General features: G+C 44.0%; 1 protein-coding gene across 5 annotated transcripts in view; it reads left to right on the forward strand.

Annotated features, from left to right (window-relative positions):
• Window positions 1-1,452: 1,452 nt before the first annotated feature.
• trit1 (tRNA isopentenyltransferase 1) overlaps window positions 1,453-21,521 on the forward strand; it is a 73,907-nt gene continuing 53,838 nt past the window's right edge. For 4 of the 5 annotated variants that reach the window (XR_012096972.1, XR_012096970.1, XR_012096971.1 and 1 more), the window contains exons 1-6: window positions 1,453-1,638; window positions 2,783-2,923; window positions 6,991-7,089; window positions 7,859-8,025; window positions 13,075-13,217; window positions 18,598-18,709. Coding sequence is in view for 2 of the 5 variants with exons in the window: in XM_073034411.1 (XP_072890512.1) it covers window positions 1,501-1,638; window positions 2,783-2,923; window positions 6,991-7,089; window positions 7,859-8,025; window positions 13,075-13,217; window positions 18,598-18,709 (800 nt within the window). In the remaining 3 variants the exon portion in view is untranslated. The remainder of the gene's footprint in view (window positions 1,639-2,782; window positions 2,924-6,990; window positions 7,090-7,858; window positions 8,026-13,074; window positions 13,218-18,597; window positions 18,710-21,521) is intronic. The other variant, XM_073034412.1, reaches the window with a different exon arrangement.

Below are 21,521 nucleotides of genomic sequence, written 5' to 3' on the forward strand. Positions count from 1 at the left end.
TCTGATCCGTAGTCCAGGTGGCATCGCTGTGGTGCCGACCAAGGATCTGATATTTTGGCCATAGTGTGCATGAGGGGGTCTGTTGTCAATGAACACCGTGAAATGGCGACCCTCGAGAAGAAAACAAATAGAGATCGAGACCGAGAAGCTCACGGTCAATGGTGGGGACAGAGCTGCCGGTGACGAAGGTGAGCAGCTCCCACAGCATCGTCTGAAGCGTCAGTAATAATAGCCCTGGGTGCGTTGGGGAGGAGGGGTTGGAAAGAGCTTGTTTGGTTCCATCAAATGCTCCGGTCATGTCCGCTGACCAGTCAAGCGCGTGATGAGAGACGTTGCTTCAAGGGCACTATACAGGGGAAGCAGCTTTCAGAATGACACAGTGATAGAAAGTTGCCATACCTAAAAGCTCCTGCAGTTTGTTTGTAGTGTGTCGGTGGACATCCCGTAACAGCAGGGACTTTTAATGGGAGAGGTTTCACACCTTCTGCAGAGACGTAATGGTCAAAAAAGTCAACGGTTGACAACCCAAACTGGCATTTAACAGGATTAATAATCAACCTGTGCTGGCTTAAATGCTCAAAGTGTGTGTGGAGATGAGACACGTGTTTGGACTTGGATGCACTAGGGACAAGTATGTCATCCAAGTAAACAAAAAGAAAATCCAGGTCTTTGAATACAGAATCCATTGGTCTGTGCTGTATCTTTCAGCTCAAACAGCATGAACAGAAACTCGGGAGGGTAAACGGAGTTATCACAGTCATCACGAGGAAATCTGCAGATGCTGGAAATTCAAACAACAACACCCACAAAATGCTGGTGGAACACAGCAGGCCAGGCAGCATCTACAGGGAGAAGATCTGTAGATGCTGTCTGGCCTGCTGTGTTCCACCAGCATTTTGTGTGTGTTGTTATCACAGTCATTTTGGGATTGTCCTCTGAGCACACAGACACCTGATGGTAGCCCCTAACTCAGTCAACTTTAGAAAAAATGAACTTTCCGGCTAAATGCGCCGAAAAATCTTGGATGTATGGAACAGGATAACGATTAGGGTTGGTGACCTGTTAACGCGTCGGTAACCGCCTCGAAGATCCTCTGCCTTGTCCTGACCACGTCCCATCAAGGCCCGCCTACGACTCCTCACCACCCAATCATGTCCCGAATTCTCCTGCCCATCATCAGGTCACGTCCCATCAAGGCCCGCCTACGCCCCCCACATCACCCAATGACGCCCGGAAGGTTCTCCGACTGGTCCCGCCAAGCCCTGCCTACGACTCCTCACCACCCAATCCTGTCCCGATTTGTCCTGCCCATCATCAGGTCACGTCCCATCAAGACCCGCCTACGCCCCCCACATCACCCAATGACGCCCGGAAGGTTCGCCGACTGGTCCAGACAAGCCCTGCCTACAACTCCTCATTACCCAATCCTGTCCCGACGGTCCCGCCCACATCCCGGCCCTGACCCCCAGAGTCCCCGCCCCCCACATCCAAGTCGCCGCAATGGCCACGCTGTCGTCGTTGGGCCGTTCGGTGCCGCTGGTGGTGATCCTCGGCGCTACCGGCACTGGCAAGTCGAGGTTGGCGCTGGAATTAGGCCGGAGGCTTCGCGGGGAGATTGTCAGCGCTGATTCCATGCAGGTAACGGAGTCAGGCGGTGGGTGATTAGAGAGAGCCGGGATGAGGGAGTGAGTGGCTGGGATAAGTGGTAGGATGGGAGATATAGGGGTGAGGAGTGAGATGAGGGAGTGAGCGGGTGGTAGGACAGGAGATGTAGGGGTGAGGGATGAGGAGTAAGGAGAAATGAGTGTGTGAGGGGAATGAGTGAGGGAGTAGGATGGGGTTAGGGGAATCGGATTGAGAATGACGTAGGGTGAGAGATGGGTGAGATGGAGTAGGGTGAGGGTTAAGGGGAATTAATGTGTGAGGGGAATGAGTGGGGGAGTAGGATGGGGTTACAGGAATCGGGTTGAGAATGAGAAAGGTAGGGTGGGATGGAGTAGGCTGGGGGTAAGGGGAATTGATGAGTGAGGGAGTAGGATGGGGTTATGGGAATCGGTTTAAGAATGAGGAGGTAGGCTGGGGGGAAAGGGAGGAAGGTTGTGAGAGATTAAAGATTAGCTTTAGTTTTCACTTGTACATTGAAACATGCAGTGAATCAAATCAAATCAGAGAGGATTTCGCTGAGCAGCGGCAAATGTTATCACGCTTCTAGCTCCGACATAGCCTGCCCACCACTTACTAATCCAAACCTTAAGTCTTTAGAACGTGGGAGGAAACTGGAACACTCGGAGGAAACCTGCGTGGTCATGGGGAGAATGTACAAACTCTTTCTACAGACCGAGTGAGGAATTGATCCCTGATCTTCCTGCTGGTGTGGAATAGAGTTAGGCTAACCACTACACTACAGTGAGAGGTGGGAAGAACAGTTTGGGGATGCAGTTCTGGTGCATTGGAAGAGAGTTGAAAATAAAACATTGTTGTTGAGGTGGGTGACTGCAACTTCTGTTGGTGACAGAAACCTTGGAGATGAACACTGGGGAAGGCACCACCTGTGGCGGGGGGGGGAGGGGAGCGCTGGAATGGGCACAGGGGGTTGAATAGCTTCCTATTAACTCTTCAATTACTGGCAAGGATTTGGAGGTTTGGATTCTATTTAGGGTTGGAAGGCGAGCAGTGATGTCATGAAGGGTTGTGACAAATGTCAGCTTCAGGAGACAAGCGAAGAGATACCATGAGCTGGAGCTGTACAGCGATGCCGGTATGGTTGATGTGTGTATTGCAGGTTTACAGAGGTCTGGACATCATCACAAACAAGGTGACAGCCGAGGAGCAGCGGCTCTGCACTCATCACATGATCAGCTTCCTCGACCCGCTGGTCTCTTCCTATTCGGTGGTGGATTTCAGGAATAAGGCACTGTCCATAATATCCTTCATGCTGTGCAGGCAGAGAGTTGTGATGTTATCTGTAGTGGGAATGTCTAGTGATTTCAGTTGCTATGCTGTGGGAGGTTTATTTAGCATTTTAAATCCAGATTCGTTCAAGATTCCTCTTCTGTAGCCAGGTGAACAAAATGATTTGTTACTCCAGATCTAACGTAGCATGAAAAACACAAGAAATATAAATATCAGAATCAGAATCAGACTTTAATCGCCAAGTACCTATGCACATACAAGGAATTTACTTCCGGCAGATGTTGTCGCTCTGCTCATAACAATAATAATGATAAATATAAATGAAAATATAGATTATACATACAGGTAGTGCAATCCAAGTAATAGTTAGCCGACAGTTAACCGGCAGTTAACTGTTCAGCAAAGTGACCGCAGTAGGGAAAAAACTTCTCCGGTGCCTATTAGTCTTAGTCTGGAGGGATCTGAAGCGCCTACCAGACGGAAGCAGATCAAACAGTCCATGCGCAGGATGGGAGGAGTCCTTTATGATGTTCCCCGCCCTCTTCTTCAACCTGGAAGAGTACAGGTCCACAATAGAGGGCAGGGAGGCTCCAATGATGTGCTCGGCAGTCCTCACTGTGCGCTGTAGTCTGGTTCTATCCTGCTTGATGGCGGCTCCAAACCACACAATGATGGAGGTGCACAGGACAGACTCAATGACTGCAGTGTAGAAGTCGTACAAAAGCAGTCGTACAAAACACTGCAGCAATAACTGAGTGAAGCCTGAAATACATAACAGACTGAGTGTACATGAAGTGACAGGAGCTTCAGCAATATCTGTACCGAAGGTGACGTGAGTGACTCTTGGCAAGCGGAGCTCTTCTGGGTGGTAGCAGGATGGTGAACACAGTCGGACAGTGACTGTCGGTGTAGATATGAGGTGTGGAGTGTAAGGGTAATGTGGTAGTGCCAGAGGGGGAAGGGCGCTGAGGGTCTGGAGAGGAGTGACTGATATGGATGGAGTGGTGGTGGGGTGGAGGTATTGATTAGCGTGACGGTTTAGGGGAAGTATCTTCCTGAGATCAGTGGTCCTGGCACGGATACTTGTAGCCTCTTCCCTGACAGGAATGGGACAAACAGACCATAACAGGTTGGGCGGTTTGACCTTTTTCTCACACGTTATATATCCCTGATGGTGGGTAGGTTAGTGTCCGTGATGTGTTGGGCTGTTTAAACTCCGTGCAGTTTCCCTACCGCGCAGTGATGCAGAGCATATTAGGATGCTCTCAATTGCACATCTATAGAAGGCTGGGCATATGATGTGCATAGTCCAGCTCTTTTCAGCCTCCTCAGAAAGGAAAGGCATTGCTGAGCTTTTTCAACGTGGCCGATATGTCCATGAAAGGGTGTGTGAGATGTGCACGCCCAGGAATTTGAAACTGATGCAAAGAGGGATGTGAGTGATGTGGGTTCTCCTGAACTTGATGACCATCTCCCTTGTGTTGTTAACATTGAGGAAGTGACTGTCAGCCTGTCACCAGGCCTCGAGCTCTCTAAGCAGTCTCATTGTTGTTTCTGAGCCCCAAGCAGCGTCGTGTCATCGGTGAACTTACAGTGTGATTGATTCCTTGGCTGTTCGGCCGTGCTTTTTGACAGGAACCAAATGTCCTTATAGTTTCTAAAATCAATCAGATTTTGATATGAGATACTGCTCTGTGTTATCAGAAGTTTGTAAATTTTGGAAAGATGTTTGGAAGCTGACATTTTGAGAGCAATTCCCGAGGACGCTGTGGCTCTGGGAGGCACAGATGCTGATGATGCATCTGCTTGGCCTTTGAAATTATTTGGGATATTCTGGAGCCCACTTACAGAAAATTGGAGATGAATTTTCACGGGAAAAGACTGGCACAACAATGGAGGAATTGAAAACAAGGATGAGGGTTTTAACATAGTATTACAGAACCAGGAGTCATTAAAGATTTTTAACACAAGAAATTCTGCAGATGTTAGAAATCCAAAGCAACACACACAAAGTACTGGAGGAACTCATTAGGCCAGGCAGCGTCTATGGAATGAGCAAACAGTTGACGTTTTGGGCTGAGACTCTACTTCACGACTGGAAGATGCCAGAATAAACTGCTGGGCAGAGTGGAAGTTGGATAGCTAGAAGGTGATGAGTGAAACCAGGTGGACGGAAAAAGTAAAGGGCTGGAGAGGAAGGAATCTGATGGGAGAGGAGAGTGGACCATAGGAGAAAGGGAAGAGGAGCAGCATCGGGGTAGGTGATAGGCAGGTGAGAAGAGGTAAGAGGCCAGAGTGGGAAATAGAAGGGGGTGGAGGAAAATTCTTTTTCCAGAAGAAGAGATTTATATTCATGCCATCAGGCTGTAGGTTACACAAATGGAATATGAGGTGTTCCTCCTCCACTCTGAGGGTGGCTGCATTGTAGCACAACAGGAGGTCATGGATCGACACGTTAGAGTAGGAATGGGAATTAGAATGTTGGGTCAATGGGAAGTTCCACATTTGGCGGATGGAGCAGAGCTGCTCCTGTCAGATTCCGTCATTTTCAGCCCTTTACCTTTCCCACCCACCTGGCTTCACCTATCATCTCCTCCTTCCCCTCCCCCCACCATTTTATTCTGGCGTTTTCCTCCTTCCTTTCCAGTCCCGAAGAAGGGTCTCGGCCAGAGATGTCGACTGTTCATTCCATAGATGCTGCCTAACCTGCTCAGTTCCTCCAGCTTTTTGTGTGTGTCATCATCGATCCGTGGACACAGGTGTGAAGTTACAAGTAAAGTATTGGTTGGAGACTCATTCATGGAAGGTGGGAGGCCATCACCTGGAGATAGGTAAGACATAGATGTAGCAATAAGCTGAGGTGAGGATGTTTGGGGGGTGGGTGGAGGTAATTTGGGTGATGGTGCAGATACGTGGGTAAGAAAGACCCATTGGGACCATATACAGAATATGTCGCCAAACAATCAGAGTCATCCTCACAGTTGCCAGGAAGATGGGGGTATATTTACTCAATGTTTACTTGAAAGAAACATGAACAGAACAATTGAGAATACGTTTTTGACTTGAAGCAAATGCATTGAGTTTCATGATCTGAATATTTAGTTTGGGAAGGCCTCTGCTCATCCCTTTCTGATGTCAGGCAGTGTAATAAACCGGAGATAATGGGGTCAAAAGAGGTATTAATGAGTTAAAACTGGATGTTCTCTGAAAACCAATGTCCATTCAAGGAGTGTTCTGTTTTGAAAATATTAGTTAACAAACTAAACTCAAAGAAGTGAAGTCAAATGGCAAATCAGTCCTCAGCTTGCATCCCTCTGAAGGGATGTTGCAGATCAGGAATCCCCTGTGGTTGGTTGAGAGTGATCTAGGTTTCATATGTAGGGGTGTGGATTCAAATCTGCTCCAGACACCTCAGTATAAACCTTCCAGACTGAATTGCCAGTGCAGCAATTGCGAAGAGGCAGACGGTTCGAAGTGCTGTCGTTTGAAGGCAGTACCCTGGTTATCTTATTCAGGTTAGTTCATGGCACCCTTTTGAAGAGGGCAGCGTTTCATTATCTGAAGATTTAGTTCGAGAAGGCCTCTGTTCATCCAGTTACTATCACATATTTTAAAAAAGCAGATTAGCTGCTCATCGTTGGAATCAGGGTCAAGTTTAATATCACCGGCATACATCATGAAATTTGTTTTTGTATGGCAACAAATTTGTATTCCACTGAAATTTGTTAAGATTTGTATTTGCAGCTGTTTGCTCATTGTAAATTGACTGTCATGTTTCATTGTGTGGAAAGCTCTTCGGGAGGTTGTGAAAGGAATGTGAAAACTTTTTTGTCATAGTGGAAGCTCTGGTCTGTGGTTTGTAACGAGGATATGAATTGTCTCACCTGGTTGTTTCTTCTTCAGTGCTGGTAATTTTAAACATGACAATCCTCTGGCTGCAATGCCTGGTGTGCTGTACTTGCTGGGTTTGACAGATCTGGTCCAATCCATCTGTGAGTTTAGTCATGTAGCTTCTGATATTTATGTCAATTCCAGTCACCAAACTTGAATTAGTGTAACTTTCCATTAACTTTACACATTGAAGATATCATGAACAGAGAAAAGATCCCGATTATAGTAGGAGGAACCAATTACTACATTGAATCGTTGCTGTGGAAAGTGCTCGTGGACACAAAGGTATGGAGAAGGCTATCACTCAGCTTCGTAGAGGCGGATTGATGATGGACGATGGGGTGGGGATGTGCAAATGAAGACACAACACAATGTTATATGACACTCGTGATAAAGGGGTATGTTAAGCTGTGCTATTGCTCGTTGTTAAAAGATGGGGAAATGCAGTGGGTAAGTGACAGATACAAAGTCAAGCCAGTCAGTCTCTCTAAGGGAGGGTAGCCTATCGAGTTTTGTTATTGAGACACATGATTCTGATGTTTTCTACACATTCAGATACCATTTGGAAAATATACCACAATGATCCATTTTTAGCTTTCTTAGCAGTTGTTCAACATGTCTGAAAAATTTATAGAGGATAAACATATGAAAGTCTGCAGGTGCTGGAAATCCAAAGCAACACACACACAATGCTGGAGGAACTCAGCAGGTCAGGCAGCATTTGTGGAAATTAATAAGCAGGTCGGAGTTTTGGGGCGAGACCCTTCTTCAGGACTCTGGGACTATGGGAGAATCAGAAAGCATAGAATGGGCTCCTGGTGCAACTTCTCTGCATTGTGCAAGGACTGGAGACAGTGTGATTAATGCCCATATGAGGTGATGGCAATGATTGACACTGCTGAAGTCGTGAAATTTTTAAAGCTTGAGAATTCTGAACACTGGCTCTTGATTGGTGTCCTCACTATGTGACATTTTCACTGTCTCCCTGCCGCTGTTTGATTTCTGGCATTCATTTACTTGATGGGTTTAATTTGTCCTGCTGTCTGTGCTGCAGGAAGGGACTGTTTGCTCTGCTGCAGATGGAGACTTCGTGACTTCATCAACCACAAGGAAAGAAGAACTAGAAAAACTTGACTTCCAAGAGCTGTACGCACGACTGGTTGAAGTGGATCCTGAAATGGCCGAAAAGTTACACCCACACGATAAAAGGAAAGTGGCAAGGTAGGCCAAATGTGAGTGACGTTTAACCAGTTGTTTATCGGTGGAATTTATATAGAATGAAAATATTTAAAAGTTAGCTCTGTGACCTTTTCTGATTCAGCAAAGAACCTTTGCGTACAGTACTGTGCACAAGTCTAAGGCACATATATATAGCTAGGATGCCTAAGACCTTGGCACAGCACCGTAGTTTTGTGTATTGTGCTTTACTGCTGCTGCTGCAAAGCATTTCATGACGTGAATGATGATAAAATGATCTGGGTCTCTGTGAATACATTCACAAACAAAGGAGTCACTGTAAGTGTTGAACCATAAAAAATCACTTTATTAGTGATATAAAACATGCAATCCAAGAAGGAAAGCAAATGGTTAATGAAGCAGCAGTGCAGAATAGAAAAAATATACTTATCAGCCACTAAATGAGCTGGTCTGCAGAGTGCCAGAGGGAGCCACAGATCCGACAAACTTTGACACGGCTTTCTCTTTCACTCGATGTCCTTGTCTCCATTTCCAATCTTCAGCACTAATCATGACTCCGCATAAGAGAAGATTCCCTTTGCACAAAGAAAGTGCCCCTTTTTATACCCTTCAAGATCCCTTCAAAACTCAAAAATAATTCTTACCTCTGTACTTTGAGACATAAAACATCGTTTGGTCCCTGCACCTGCACAGTGACCTTCTCTAGACAAACACGTACATCTACCCTCAAGGCTGTAGACTTGTAGTCCTTTAATATTCTTAATACAATCACATTCCCAGGCGAACACTACTTTGTCTTACAGACTTTCATTTCATTATAGCATGTACCAAGGAGAAATCATATTTAACTCTTTCCTTATAAATACGTAATTTGATCCATTGTGCATCCCACTGTCATGCTTTCATTGAATTACGAGGCCTGTCCATGGGTCAGAGCTGACATGGAAAAAGTAAAATGCAGTGCCAGATGGACTGTCAGGTATGACCTGAGTTGGAAGCTTTGAAAACACAGTCCTGGCTGCCACTCAAAGTCAAAGTGCCTTTATTATCAAAGTATGAATTCTTTATACAACCTTGAGGCTTGTCATCTTACAGGCAGCTGCAAAACAAAGAAACTCAACAGAACCCATTAAGACAAAACACTGTAAAGCACCCAATGTGCAGAGAGGAAAAAAAGAAAGAAATGAAATGTGAGAACGATAGAAGTAAGCAAATAACATTAAGAACTGAAGTTCCCAAAAGTGAGTCCACAGTGATAGTTGCAGGTGATGGTCACAGTTTGGTGCAGAGATTAGTAAACTTCGCAGAGTAAAGAGTTGAAGTTCAGCACAGAGACGATTTGAACTGACCCATGCCTAGCCTCTGGTCCCAACACCCCATCTTTTCAATCTTGCCCCGCTGCTTAAATTGTCCAAACCTTGCACAGACCCAGACCCTGCCACTTTGGTATGTTCTCGGGCCAGTGCCAGTACCCAACTTTTCAATTTGACTTGGCAGTTAAATTGATGAAACCTGGGGTCTTTCCTTGCTCTCAGGCCCAGGTCTCGACTCTGCATCCCCTCGGCTCTGTCAAATTGAATTGCCTCCAAGTTCGTTCCAGGAATGGCCAAACATTGGCTCATTCCCCGCTCTCCAGCCAGTACCCCACTGCCTTGATTCAATTGGCACACACCAGCCCGCAGCCGTCCTGCACCTTCGAGACTTCAGTTCAGGTCGTACAGGAGGTTCAGAAGATCAACTCCACCAGGAAAGTTACAGTCTAATTTTTACAGTGATCGTTTAGCAGAAAAAGCTGTCATAATTGAAGTATTTAGTAGTTCTCTATGTTTTATTTGCCACCAACAAGCAGTCGTCGAGTTTCACCAGAGCCATCTTAAACCGGAAGTTCCAGTGGATATTCAGGAGAATAGATGAAAGAAGCCATCTTTTGGATGTCACATTATGTAGGGGAGGCATGTTATGCTGTCAGGTGCACTGATATTGTCATTTACTCTCTCATTCTTCAGCTGGTTGAGTGGAGTGCGGTGATAGGTCTGTGGGTCTCTCCTGAAGGCCTGACATGAAAAAGGCAGAAAAATGTTTCCTGAATTTAGCATTTGGAGCATTCCAAATGTTTCTGTGGCATCACCTTGCATGGCTTCTGTGAGAATGAATTGGTGCTTGGAATAGGGAAATGACAGGTATGGAAGGACTTTGGGAGTAAGATTATCTGTGTAAATGTTGAGTGGTTTGAGGAACCTTGGCTATGACTGTTACAGGCAGTACAAGTGAAGAGTGCTTCCAAGTGTTACAGCTCACATTTCTACTGTGAGGCAACATTCTGCGTGTCCATTAGCGAGAATTGCACAGTGGCTGCTCCTTCAGTTCAACCTTCAGGAAGGCCTTCTGGGCTCCCTAGCACAAAGACTTCCTTCTCCCCTCCACCATCTCGCCAGTCTCTGGTAAAACAGTGGTGATGGGGAAGGTGTGGGCACTCACTCTCTTATATTGCCTCCAGCTAGAAAATCGTAGATGTGTTGCAAGGCTCATGGAAAATGGGGTCTGATGTCAGCACGTGCAGTAAGTGCCAGCAATTGCTAATTGTCCTCTAACTTTAACTACGCAAGTTATCTGAGCCAGACTCCTTTTAAGTGCAGAGTCTGTTAATATTTCTGTAAGACTAAAGTGCTGTATTGTGATAGAGCATATTGTAAACCTGGTGCTGAGGAGTTACTGTAAGCTGCTACATGGAAGTTAATGCATTATTACTTTGCACAATGACTGAGGACTTGCCTTCAGCTCACTCTTTCCAGTCACACAGGGTCAGTGGACACCACCTGCTTCATGCAGCCTAATTATAATCACTCTGCTTTTTGTAAGCTAAAGTAAGTGTTGAATTCGTGGTGGAGAAACTGGCATTTGGTCCATTTGGATTGTGCCGATGTTGAAGTTCCTATGTGCTCCATTTAGCCTATCAACGTATCAAAGCTCTCCGCTTCTTTTTGGATTCCAGACCTAACCAATTCCCCTCTACCACCACTCTCCTCCATCTAGCTGAATTAGTTCTTACTCTCAATAATTTCTCCTTTGGCTCCTTCCACTTCCTCCAAACCAAAGGTGTAGCCATGGGCTCCCGCATGGGTCCCAGTTATGCCTGCCTTTTTGTTGGCTTTGTGGAACAGTCCATGTTCCAAGCCTATATGGGTATCCATCCCCCTCCCATCCCCCTCTTTTCCTTTGCTACATCGATGACTGCACGGCTGCTTCCTTCATGCATGCTGAGCTCGTCAATTTCATTAACTTTGCCCCTAACTTTCACCCTGCCCTCAAATTTACCTGGTCTATTTCTGACACCTCCCTCCCCTTTCTTGATCTTTCTGTCTCCATCTCTGGAGACGGCCTATCTACTGATATCTACTATAAGCCTACAGACTCTCACAGCTACCTGGACTATTCCTCTTCCCACCCTGTCTCTTGCAAAAATGCCATCCCCTTCTCACAATTCCTCCGTCTCCGCTGCATCTGCTCTCAGGATGAGGTTTTTCATTCCAGGATGAAGGAGATGTCTTCCTTTTTTAAACAAAGGGGCTTCCCTTCTTCCACCATCAACTCTGCTCTCAAATGCATCTCTCCCATTTCCTGCACATCTGCTCTCACCCCATCTGCCTGCCACCCCACTCGGGATAGGATTCCCCTTGTCCTCACCTACCACCCCACCAGCCTCCGGATCCAACGTATAATTCTCCGTAACTTCCGCCACCTCCAATGGGATCCCACTACCAAGCACATCTTTCCCTACCCCCTCTTTCTGCTTTCTGCAGAGATCGCTCCCTTTGCAGCTCCCTTGTCCATTCATCCCCCCCATCCCCTCCCACCGATCTCCCTCCTGGCACTTACCCTTGCAAGCGGAACAAGTGCTACACCTGCCCTTACACTTCCTCCCTCACCACCATTCAGGGCCCCAGACAGTCCTTCCAGGTGAGGTGACACTTCACCTGTGAGTCGGCTGGTGTGGTATACTGCATCCGGTGCTCCCGGTGTGGCCTTTTATGTATTGGTGAGACCTGACGCAGACTGGGAGACTGTTTCGCTGAACACCTACGCTCTGTCTGCCAGAGAAAGCAGGATCTCCTAGTGGCCACACATTTTAATTCCATGTCCCATTCCCATTCTGATATGTCTATCCATGGCCTCTTCTACTGTCAAAATGAAGCCGCACTCAGGTTGGAGAAACAACATCTTTTATACTGGCTGGGTAGCCTCCAACCTGATGGCATGAACATTGACTTCTCTAACTTACGTTAATGCCTCCCCCCTTCTTACCCCATCCCTGATATATTTAGTTTTTTTTTCTCTCTCTGCACATCACTCTGTCTGTTCTCCATCTCCCTCTGGTGCTCCCCTCCCCCTTTCTTTCTCCCTAGGCCTCCCGTCCCATGATCCTTTGCCTTCTCTAGCTCTGTACCCCTTTTGCCAATCACCTTTCCAGCTCTTAGCTTCATCCCACCCCCTCCGGTCTTCTCTTATCATTTTGCATTTTCCCCTCCCCTTCCTACTTTCAAATCTCTTACTATCTTTCCTTTCAGTTAGTCCTGACGAAGGGTCTCGGCCCGAAACGTCAACAGCGCTTCTTCCAATAGATGCGGCCTGGCCTGCTGCGTTCCACCATCATTTTGTGTGTGTTGCTGTAACAATTTCTTTCTACTTTGTCAGTTGGGATTTGCTGCAGGATAGAGTCTTCCACACTTAATTATGTAAGCTATAGGATTCTCCTTGAAATCTCGTGTACTTTTGTTTGTGACACTGAGCACTGGACTCCATGGATGATGAAGATGTTTTAACATCTTGGCGCGTGGCCAAGTGGTTAAGGCTTTGGGCTGGCAATCTGAAGGTCGTTAGTTAAAGCCTGGCTGGAGACAGCGTGTGTGTCCTTGAGTGAGGCACTTAACCACACACTGCTCCTGCACGTTTATACGCCAGCGGCGGCGGTTGGTGCAGTATAAACAAGACAAGACACTTGGTGGTTAGAAAAGGCTCCATGTTTGTTGTAGCCTGACTATCAGTACTTGGCTAACGCAAACTTTCCTTAAACAGGAGCCTGCAGATCTATGAGGAGACTGGAATTCCCCACAGCAAGCTCCTCCTGCAACAGCGGGAAGAAGAGGGTGGCGGTCCCCTCGGTGGCGCTTTGCGGTTCCCACAGCCCTGTATTTTTTGGTTACATGCTGACCTTTCAGGTAGGAGAAGGTGGTGAGTAAACAAAAATACTGGATCTCATTAGTGTTATAAGAGTTGCACTCTAGTAACTTCCGAAATTCCCTCAGCAGTGGGTATGGCTAGGAGCTTCTCGATCACATAGTTATTTTAGTAATGTGAGCTTTAGCTGTGGAGGTGACTAAACTTCGTATTCAATTCAGCTGCTTACGTTACAATTTAAAACTCTTCATGGATGGCACCCAAGGTCAGGATTAAACCTGGTTCCTTGCATCTGTGAGGCAGCTGAAACACGAGCTCCCAATATTCTGCTTTCAATTCTGCTAGAAACAATAACGTTGTTTGCTTAATGGATTACTTGGTGCACTGCCCACTAGCCTTTGGTAAATCGTGTGCAGAGAATACCCAGACCCCTCAGAATTTAAGAGCTTGGCAATTTCTCATGACTTGGATATTCTGCTTGTTTATTATTGCTACCACAGCCGGAAAGTTCCCATTTTCCCATATTTATTTCATGTTTTAGCTTTTTTTAATACCAGATTTATTTCATTACCCATATGTAAATTCCACAATTAATTTGTGGGGATTCAAATTTGTCTCTATTTGTCTCTAATTAATTTGTCTTTATTATCAATAGATCAGACTTCCAAACACTCATCTGGAAACTTAGCCATTATATTACAGTACTCAATCAGAATGCCAGAGCATTGGCATCTTGAGAATGTAGATATGGGTAGAAATTAAAAATAATTGGATGTACACCATGGCGGTGAGCAGAATGCTTTCAGATTCAGGTTTATTATCACTGGCATGTGTCATGAAATTTCTTAACCTTAGCAGCAGCAGTTCAATGCAATACATAATATAGACTAAGTAGAAATAATAATAAATCAATTACAGTATAAGTATATTGAATAGACTAAAAATTGTGCAAAAACAGAAATAATCTATATTAAAAAAGTGAGGTAGTGTTCATGGGTTCAGTGTCTATTTAGGAATCGAATGGCAGAGGGAAAGAAGCTGTTCCTGAATCGCTGAGTGTGAGCCTTCAGGCTTCTGTATCTCCTACGTGATAGTAACAGTGAGAAAAGGGCATGCCCTGGGTGCTAGAGGTTCTTAATAATCGACGCTGCCTTTCTGAGACACCACTTCTGGAAGATGTCCTGGGTACTTTGTAGGCTAGTGCCCAAGATGGAGCTGACTAAATTTACGACCCTCTGCAGCTTCTTTCGGTCCTGTGCAGTAGACCCCCCCCCCCCCACCCCCCAATACCAGACAATGATGCAGCCTGTCAGAATGCTCTCCACAGTACTTCTATAGAAGTTTTTGAGTGTATTTGTTGACATACCAAATCTCTTCAAACCCCTAAAGGAAGTACTGCCTCTGTCTTGCCTTCTTTATAACCGCATCGATATGTTGGGACTAGGTTAGGTCCTCAGAGATGTTGACACCCAGGAACTTGAAGCTGCTCACTCTCTCCACTTCTGATCCCTCTATGAGGATTGTTGTGTGTTTTTTCGTCTTACCCTTCCTGAAGTCCACAATCAGCTCTTTCGTCTTACTGACATTGAGTGCAAGGTTGTTGCTGTGACACCACTCCACTAGGTGGCGTATCTCGCTCCTGTACACCCCCTCGTCTCCATCTGAGATCTACAACAATGATTGTATCGTTAGCAAATTTATAGATGGTATTTATAGATGCCTAGCCACACAGTCATGTTTATACAGAGAGTAGAGCAGTGGGCTCCTGAGGTGTGCCAGTATTGATCGTCAGCAAGGAGGAGCCAGTGACCTGGGTTAATTCCACCGCTGTCTATAAAGTTTTTATTAATGTTTTGCCTGTGATCACTTGGGTTTCTTCTGGGTGCCTCAGTTTCCTTCCACGTTCCAAAGACGTACAGTTGAGGGTAGTAAGTTGTGGGTATGTTATGTTGGTGCCAGAACCCCCAGCACATTTCAGACTGTGTTGCTCGTTGATGCAAACAAGGCATTTCACTGTGTATTTCAACATACATGTGACAAACGAAACTAATCTTTAACCTTTTCTCTGAACCCTCTTCTCTGAATCTACAAAGTGATGCTATGAAGGATTTTCTTGGACGGTTGGCCGATTTGATCAGAAACGTTTCATCTACTTCTAATACTAAATTTTCTCCTGCCTTTGATATCTATTGCAGAATGTCCATTCTAAACACTTCATGTTGAAATCTGTTAAGTTTTATTGAACAATATATCCAATCTTGTAGCATTAAAAGATCGATGTCTTCTTATGACCTATTCAACTTGTACCATAAATATGACATTAACCTGAAATTTCAAGCTATCTGCCTTGCCTTCACCCTTTCACTGAACCTGTCTGTGTCCTCTGAATAACCTCAGCATCTCTTCACAGCCCAAGCTGAATCCCATTTTACTCTTATCAGCAAACTCAAAAATCCCATCTGCCAAATCTCTGCTTTGACTGTGAACAGTTCAGGCCCTAGTGCCACATAGTCACAGACCCTCAGCCTGAAAATAATCGGTTTATTCCGACTTTCTTTCTGCTTTGTTAATTAAGAATCGATTCTCACCAGTATAGTACTCCTCATCCCATTTGCTCTAATTTTGTTTAGTAATGTCTTCTGTTACAATTTATTGCAGATATTTATATCCACGTACACTTCCCCTGATCTGTTATGCTAGTCACAATCTCCTAAAAACCCAGCAAGTGGAAAAGGAAGGGCGATTTTGTTAGTAAAAGTGAAGGCAGCAATAATGAGAAGTTACTTTGATCCCCTGAGTCAAGAGGTCGAATCAGTTTGGGTGCAGCTATGAAACACCAAGGTATGGAAAATATGAGTCATCTGTAGGTCTCCAAACATTATTGACAATTTCAGGGATGGTAGAGGTCATAGAATAAACCTTTTTTTTTCATCTACACGTCCAATTTGCCATTATTAGGTCCTTATCCTTGACTATTCAAGTGTCTGTCTAAATGTTTCTTAAAAGTAGTGATTGCATCTGATTAACCCATTTTCTCTGGCAGGAAGTTCCAGATAACGACCGTTCACTGTGTTTTGAAAAACTTCCATCTTAACTTCAATCTACACCTTTTTATTGATACCCCTACCATAGGAAAAAGATTTTGACTTCCTTCTGTACCTGTGACTCCTAGTATTTTATATATTATTTTATCAGATCTCCCCTCTGCTCCAGGAGAAACAAGCCCAGGGTATCCAATTTCTCCCCATAACTAAGGTTGTCCAAATCCAGGGCAACACCTGTGCATTCTCTCCAGTGCAACCATGTTCTTTTAATACTGTGGGGACCAGAACTGAACACACCATTACAGGTGCTGTTTAACACCCAACTTTATGCTGAATTGGGGAAAGGCGATTACAGTGTTAATAGACAGAAGCTGGGGAGAGTAGATTGAGAGTAGGCAAGTTCACATCTGATGTGGGAGGCATTTCAAGGCCAGCTGGCCCAAATTCAGGATTAGCATCTTCTAGTGTGGAAGAAGAACAAGGAAGGCCAAGTTCAAAAACCTTGGATGATGAGAAATATGATTTTAATAAAAAAGATAAAGGAAGTATCTGAGTGTAGGAAGCTGAAATCAGTCAGGAATATGAAGGAAATAGGAAAGAACTTAAACAGGGAGTCAGGTGGGCAAAAAGGGCCTGCAAAATGTCCGTAATCCCACCCATGAAAGACACTCCCAAAGGCAATTTAAGCACACGTTAAAAACAAGAGGGTAGCTGGGGAGAGAGTATGACAACTCAAGGATATAGGAGGAAATTATCCATGGAGCCAGAGGAAGTGATCATGATACCAGATGAGTACTTTGCATCACTGTTTACCAAGCAGAAGGATAAAGACAATGGTAAGATCAGGGAGGTTTGATAGTCTAGGGTAATTTGATATCAAGGAGGAAGAGATATTGGGTCTCTTGGAAAAAAACTGAGCTGGATGTCGCTGGGAGGTTATTTACGGAGGCAAGAGAGAAGATTACTGGGGCGTTGACAGAGAGTTTGTATACAGTAGCCACAGGCAAAGGACCAGAGACTAGCCAGAATTGTTCTTCTGTTTGAGAAGGGCAACGTAAACAAACCAGAAATAGTCAGGTGAATCTTAAGTCAGTGGTAAGGAAATTATTGGAGAAGATTCTGGGTATAGGGTTTACACACAGTTGAAAGATGGATAGTCAGCATGTCATTTGCAAGGGAGGTCATGTCTTTTAAACTTGATTGAGTCAAAGTTGAGTCAAAGATTGAGGTTCAGACAGTGAAGTGGTTTTCATGCACTTTTGTAAAGCAGTCAACAAAATCTCTCATGGTAGGCTAATCTGGGTGATTGAGGCACAGGGTCCATGATGTTTGCTTGGTGCACTGGATTCTAAATAGCTCCCACTTTCCCCTGTATTGATGTGAGGGCTCCATGAATTAGCACCCATTTCTCAGACAGTAATCTTTGAAATGCTTATCCAACTTTGGATAACTTTGGAAAATTGTGCCCAAGAGGAAGCCATCAAGAAATTGTGTCCAAGTTGCAGAATCAACTTGGACACCTCATGATGCTATCCAATGATGCTATCATTTGGTCAGTCCCATTCAGCTTAAAAACATCTAACACTGTCAGCTTTCTCTTTTGAAATATTTGAAACTTCAAGCCTAATCCTGGTTAAAATGACATGTCCCTTTCAGCCAGTGAATTCTAGATTGCAGGCTTGTAATTGGGTGGTCAATAGTTTGCTAAGGAGATTGGAGGCACAACTATATTTCATGGGGGTACATCTGTTGAGTGTTGTATAATGTGAGGGTGCTGGAGACAGGACAGCGAGTGAATGGAAGACTTAGTTGAGAGAGTGGCCTTGATATGCAAATATACAAGTCTGTATGAATTCCCTGGATCTGGACCAAGTGATGAGTATGGAGAGAAGTAGATGAAGGTTGGGTGTTAAAGTTGAAGAAGTTGGATGTTCCTATTTCTGAGCGTAAGAGGACATGAAGTTGAGATGAAATTGGAACATTTGAGGTAGAAATTTTGATTTTAGACTTTGAGGCACTGAAGTTTAGATGTGTCTGTTTTCATCTGGGGCTAGTTCTGATTAATGTGTGCTGAGAAATTAAACATTTCACTTGTTAACTTCAGGTAGTCATGGCTGGTCAGTGATGTGTCATGTGCACCTTCAATAAGTGGGAATGCTGTATGCAGCATGCCCCTGCATCTTTAGTAAGTGCATCTTCAGTAAGTGGGAATGCTGTCTCCAGTATGTCCCTGGATCTTTAGGATCTTCAGCTGAGGATTTGCTGCAATTTGTGATTCACACTCATTGACACACCAGGGAGGAGAAAAGACTAAGAAATGCAAATTAATGTTACTTAGTGTTGGAAAACTGTTAACTCTTGGATGTCTTTTGTCTAGTTCTGGACGAGCGCTTGGACCACCGAGTTGACGAGATGCTTGCTGCTGGTCTTCTGGAAGAACTGAATAGTTTTCATAAACAGTACAACCAACAGAAAATAGCCAAGAACAGGTCAGATGTTGTCCTCTCATGGATATAATTAAGTAGCAAATTTATCCTATTGGGAAGTCAGACACAAAGTTTTTAGAATCTTAGTGAATCGTACAGAATGAAAACAGGCCCTTCATCACATCACGTTCAAGCTAGCTCGTAGTTGGGTGCTGAGGATGTAACTATGAACTATGAGGATGTAACTAACATGGATAGAAAATTGGTTGGCAGACAGGAAACAAAGAGTAGAGATTAACGGGTCCTTTTCAGAATGGCAGGCAGTGACTCGTGGGGTACCGCAAGGCTCGGTGCTGGGACCGCAGCTATTTACAATATACATTGATGATTTAGATGAAGGGATTAAAAGTAACATTAACAAATTTGCAGATGATATAAAGCTGAGTGGCAGTGTGAAATATGAGGAGGAAGTTAGGAGAATGCAGGGTGACTTGGACAGGTTGGGTGAGTGGGCAGATGCAGTTTAATGTGGATAAATGTGAGGTTATCTACTTTGGTGGCAAAAGCAGGAAGGCAGATTACTATCTGAATGAGAAAACCACTGAAATATAGTTGGAGGATTAATTTCTTTCCAATTCAATAAAATAGATCTTCTAGCCATTAATGTAACAAATGCAATCATTCATCGAGATGAAGAGGATAAATGACTATTATCCACCATTGGAAAAACAAAAATTGCAGTAATAGGATGCGGTTGGAAATTGATATTCAGAACTCTTGAAATAATACTGAAAATATCTTTCCAGTAATTTTGCAAACAAGGGCAAGACCAAAACATATGGGTCAATGAAGCAACATCAGAATGACATCTGTCACAGGTTGGATTAACATGAGAATAAAATCGAGCAATTTTATCCTTAGACATATGAGCTCTATGTACAACCTTAAATTGTATTAGGGCATGTTTAGCACAAATAGAGGACGAATTGACTAATAGTAAAATTTTCTCCCACTGCTCAGTGGATATAAGACAATGAAGTTCTTCTTCCCATTCCTTCTTAATTTCTTAATCCTCCAACTATATTTCACTGGTTTTCTCAAACTATCTCTTGTTTGAGCTTAGAAAAAATTAGAAGTGTTGTTTTTGATCCTTCAGTTAAATTTGAAGAAACTTGGAGACCATTTATTCAACATTTTCATATGAGTTAAATTGTCTTTTCCTAAACCTCACTTTTATTATCCTTAATTATTTGGATGGAGTTTTGGAGTTATTGGCACTACTATATATATCTAATATTATGCAATGGCCCATGTTAGTTAGTGGGTTTTTTTCTTCTCTTTTTTTGGGGTTTTTTTCTTTTTATTTCTTTTGTTCATAAATACTATGAGTTTGGGAGGCTATATATATTGATTATTATATATCTGAATGTCTACTTAAACTATTAACTATGTACTCTCAAACACTTTGTATTCATGTTTCATTTATGTTTGCTTAAAAATTAATAAAAAGATTTAAAAAGAAAAGAAAGATTACTATCTGAACGGTGTCAAGTTAGGAAAAGGGGAAGTACAACGAGATCTAGGTGTCCTTGTTCATCAGTCACTGAAAGTAAGCATGCAGGTACAGCAGGCAGTGAAGAAAGCTAATGGCATGTTGGCCTTCATAACAAGGTGAGTTGAGTATAGGAGCAAAGAGGTCCTTCTGCAGTTGTACAGGGCCCTGGTGAGACCAAACCTGGAGTATTGTGTTCAGTTTTGGTCTCCAAATTTGAGGAAGGACATTCTTGCTGTTGAGGGAGCACAGTGTAGGTTCACAAGGTTAATTCCCGGGATGGCGGGACTGTCATATGTTGAAAGGTTGGAGCGACTGGGCTCGTATACACTGGAATTTAGAAGGATGAGAGGGGATCTGATTGAAGCATATAAGATTATTAAGGGATTGGGCACGCTAGAGGCAGGAAACATGTTCCTGATGTTGGGGGAGACCAGAACCAGAGGCCACAGTTTAAGAATAAGGGGTAGGCCATTTAGAATGCAGTTCAGGAAAAACTTTTTCACCCAGAGAATTGTGGATCTATGGAATGCTCTGCCTCAGAAGGCAGTGGAGGCCAATTCTCTGGATGCTTTCAAGAAAGAGTTAGATAGAACTCTTAAAGATAACAGAGTCAAGGGAAATGGGGAGAAGGCAGGAACGAGGTACTGATTGTGGATGATCAGCCATGATCATATTGAATGGCGGTGCTGGCTTGAAGGGCCGAACGGGGTGCTCCTGCATCTATTGTCTGATGTTTTTGTGATCCGGAGGCTCTTTGGAAGTCAAGAATGAGACATAAAATTTATTTCTTGACATTTTATTAAGTGTTACATAAACAAATGGAAAAGTAGTCCTGGTCATCTGGTACTCAAACTAGAGATAACTAGTGATAACAATTAACCAATAAAATAGCCTGCTTCAAATGGTGTGACAGCTGCTGCTGAAAACTAAGAAGTTTCTACAGAAATGCAGAAGAAACTGTAGCACATTACTGAAAAAAAAACTCCACTGAATATAGGAGATAATATAAAATTACAAGCAAGCCTAGCTAAGTTAAACTACAAGAAAAGTAACATTCTACACCCCAATTGATGTATACTAATTCTGTGTACCAACATTCCCCTCTTTGCAACAGGAATTTGGGTGCATTCAAATACTTATTAATTGTTGTAAGAGTACCTGCCTCCACCAGCCACTCAGGCAGGGTATTCCAGAAACCAGCCACCTTGTGAGTGAAAAAGTTATTCTTCAAATCTACTCTTACCATTAACCTGAACTTCCACCCTGTCATTTGAGAGACCTGTCTTATGGGGAAAGGTTGTTTACTGTCTGTTCTATAAT

Source organism: Hemitrygon akajei, chromosome 32 (assembly GCF_048418815.1).
Source record: "Hemitrygon akajei chromosome 32, sHemAka1.3, whole genome shotgun sequence".
Classification (NCBI taxonomy): domain Eukaryota; kingdom Metazoa; phylum Chordata; class Chondrichthyes; order Myliobatiformes; family Dasyatidae; genus Hemitrygon; species Hemitrygon akajei.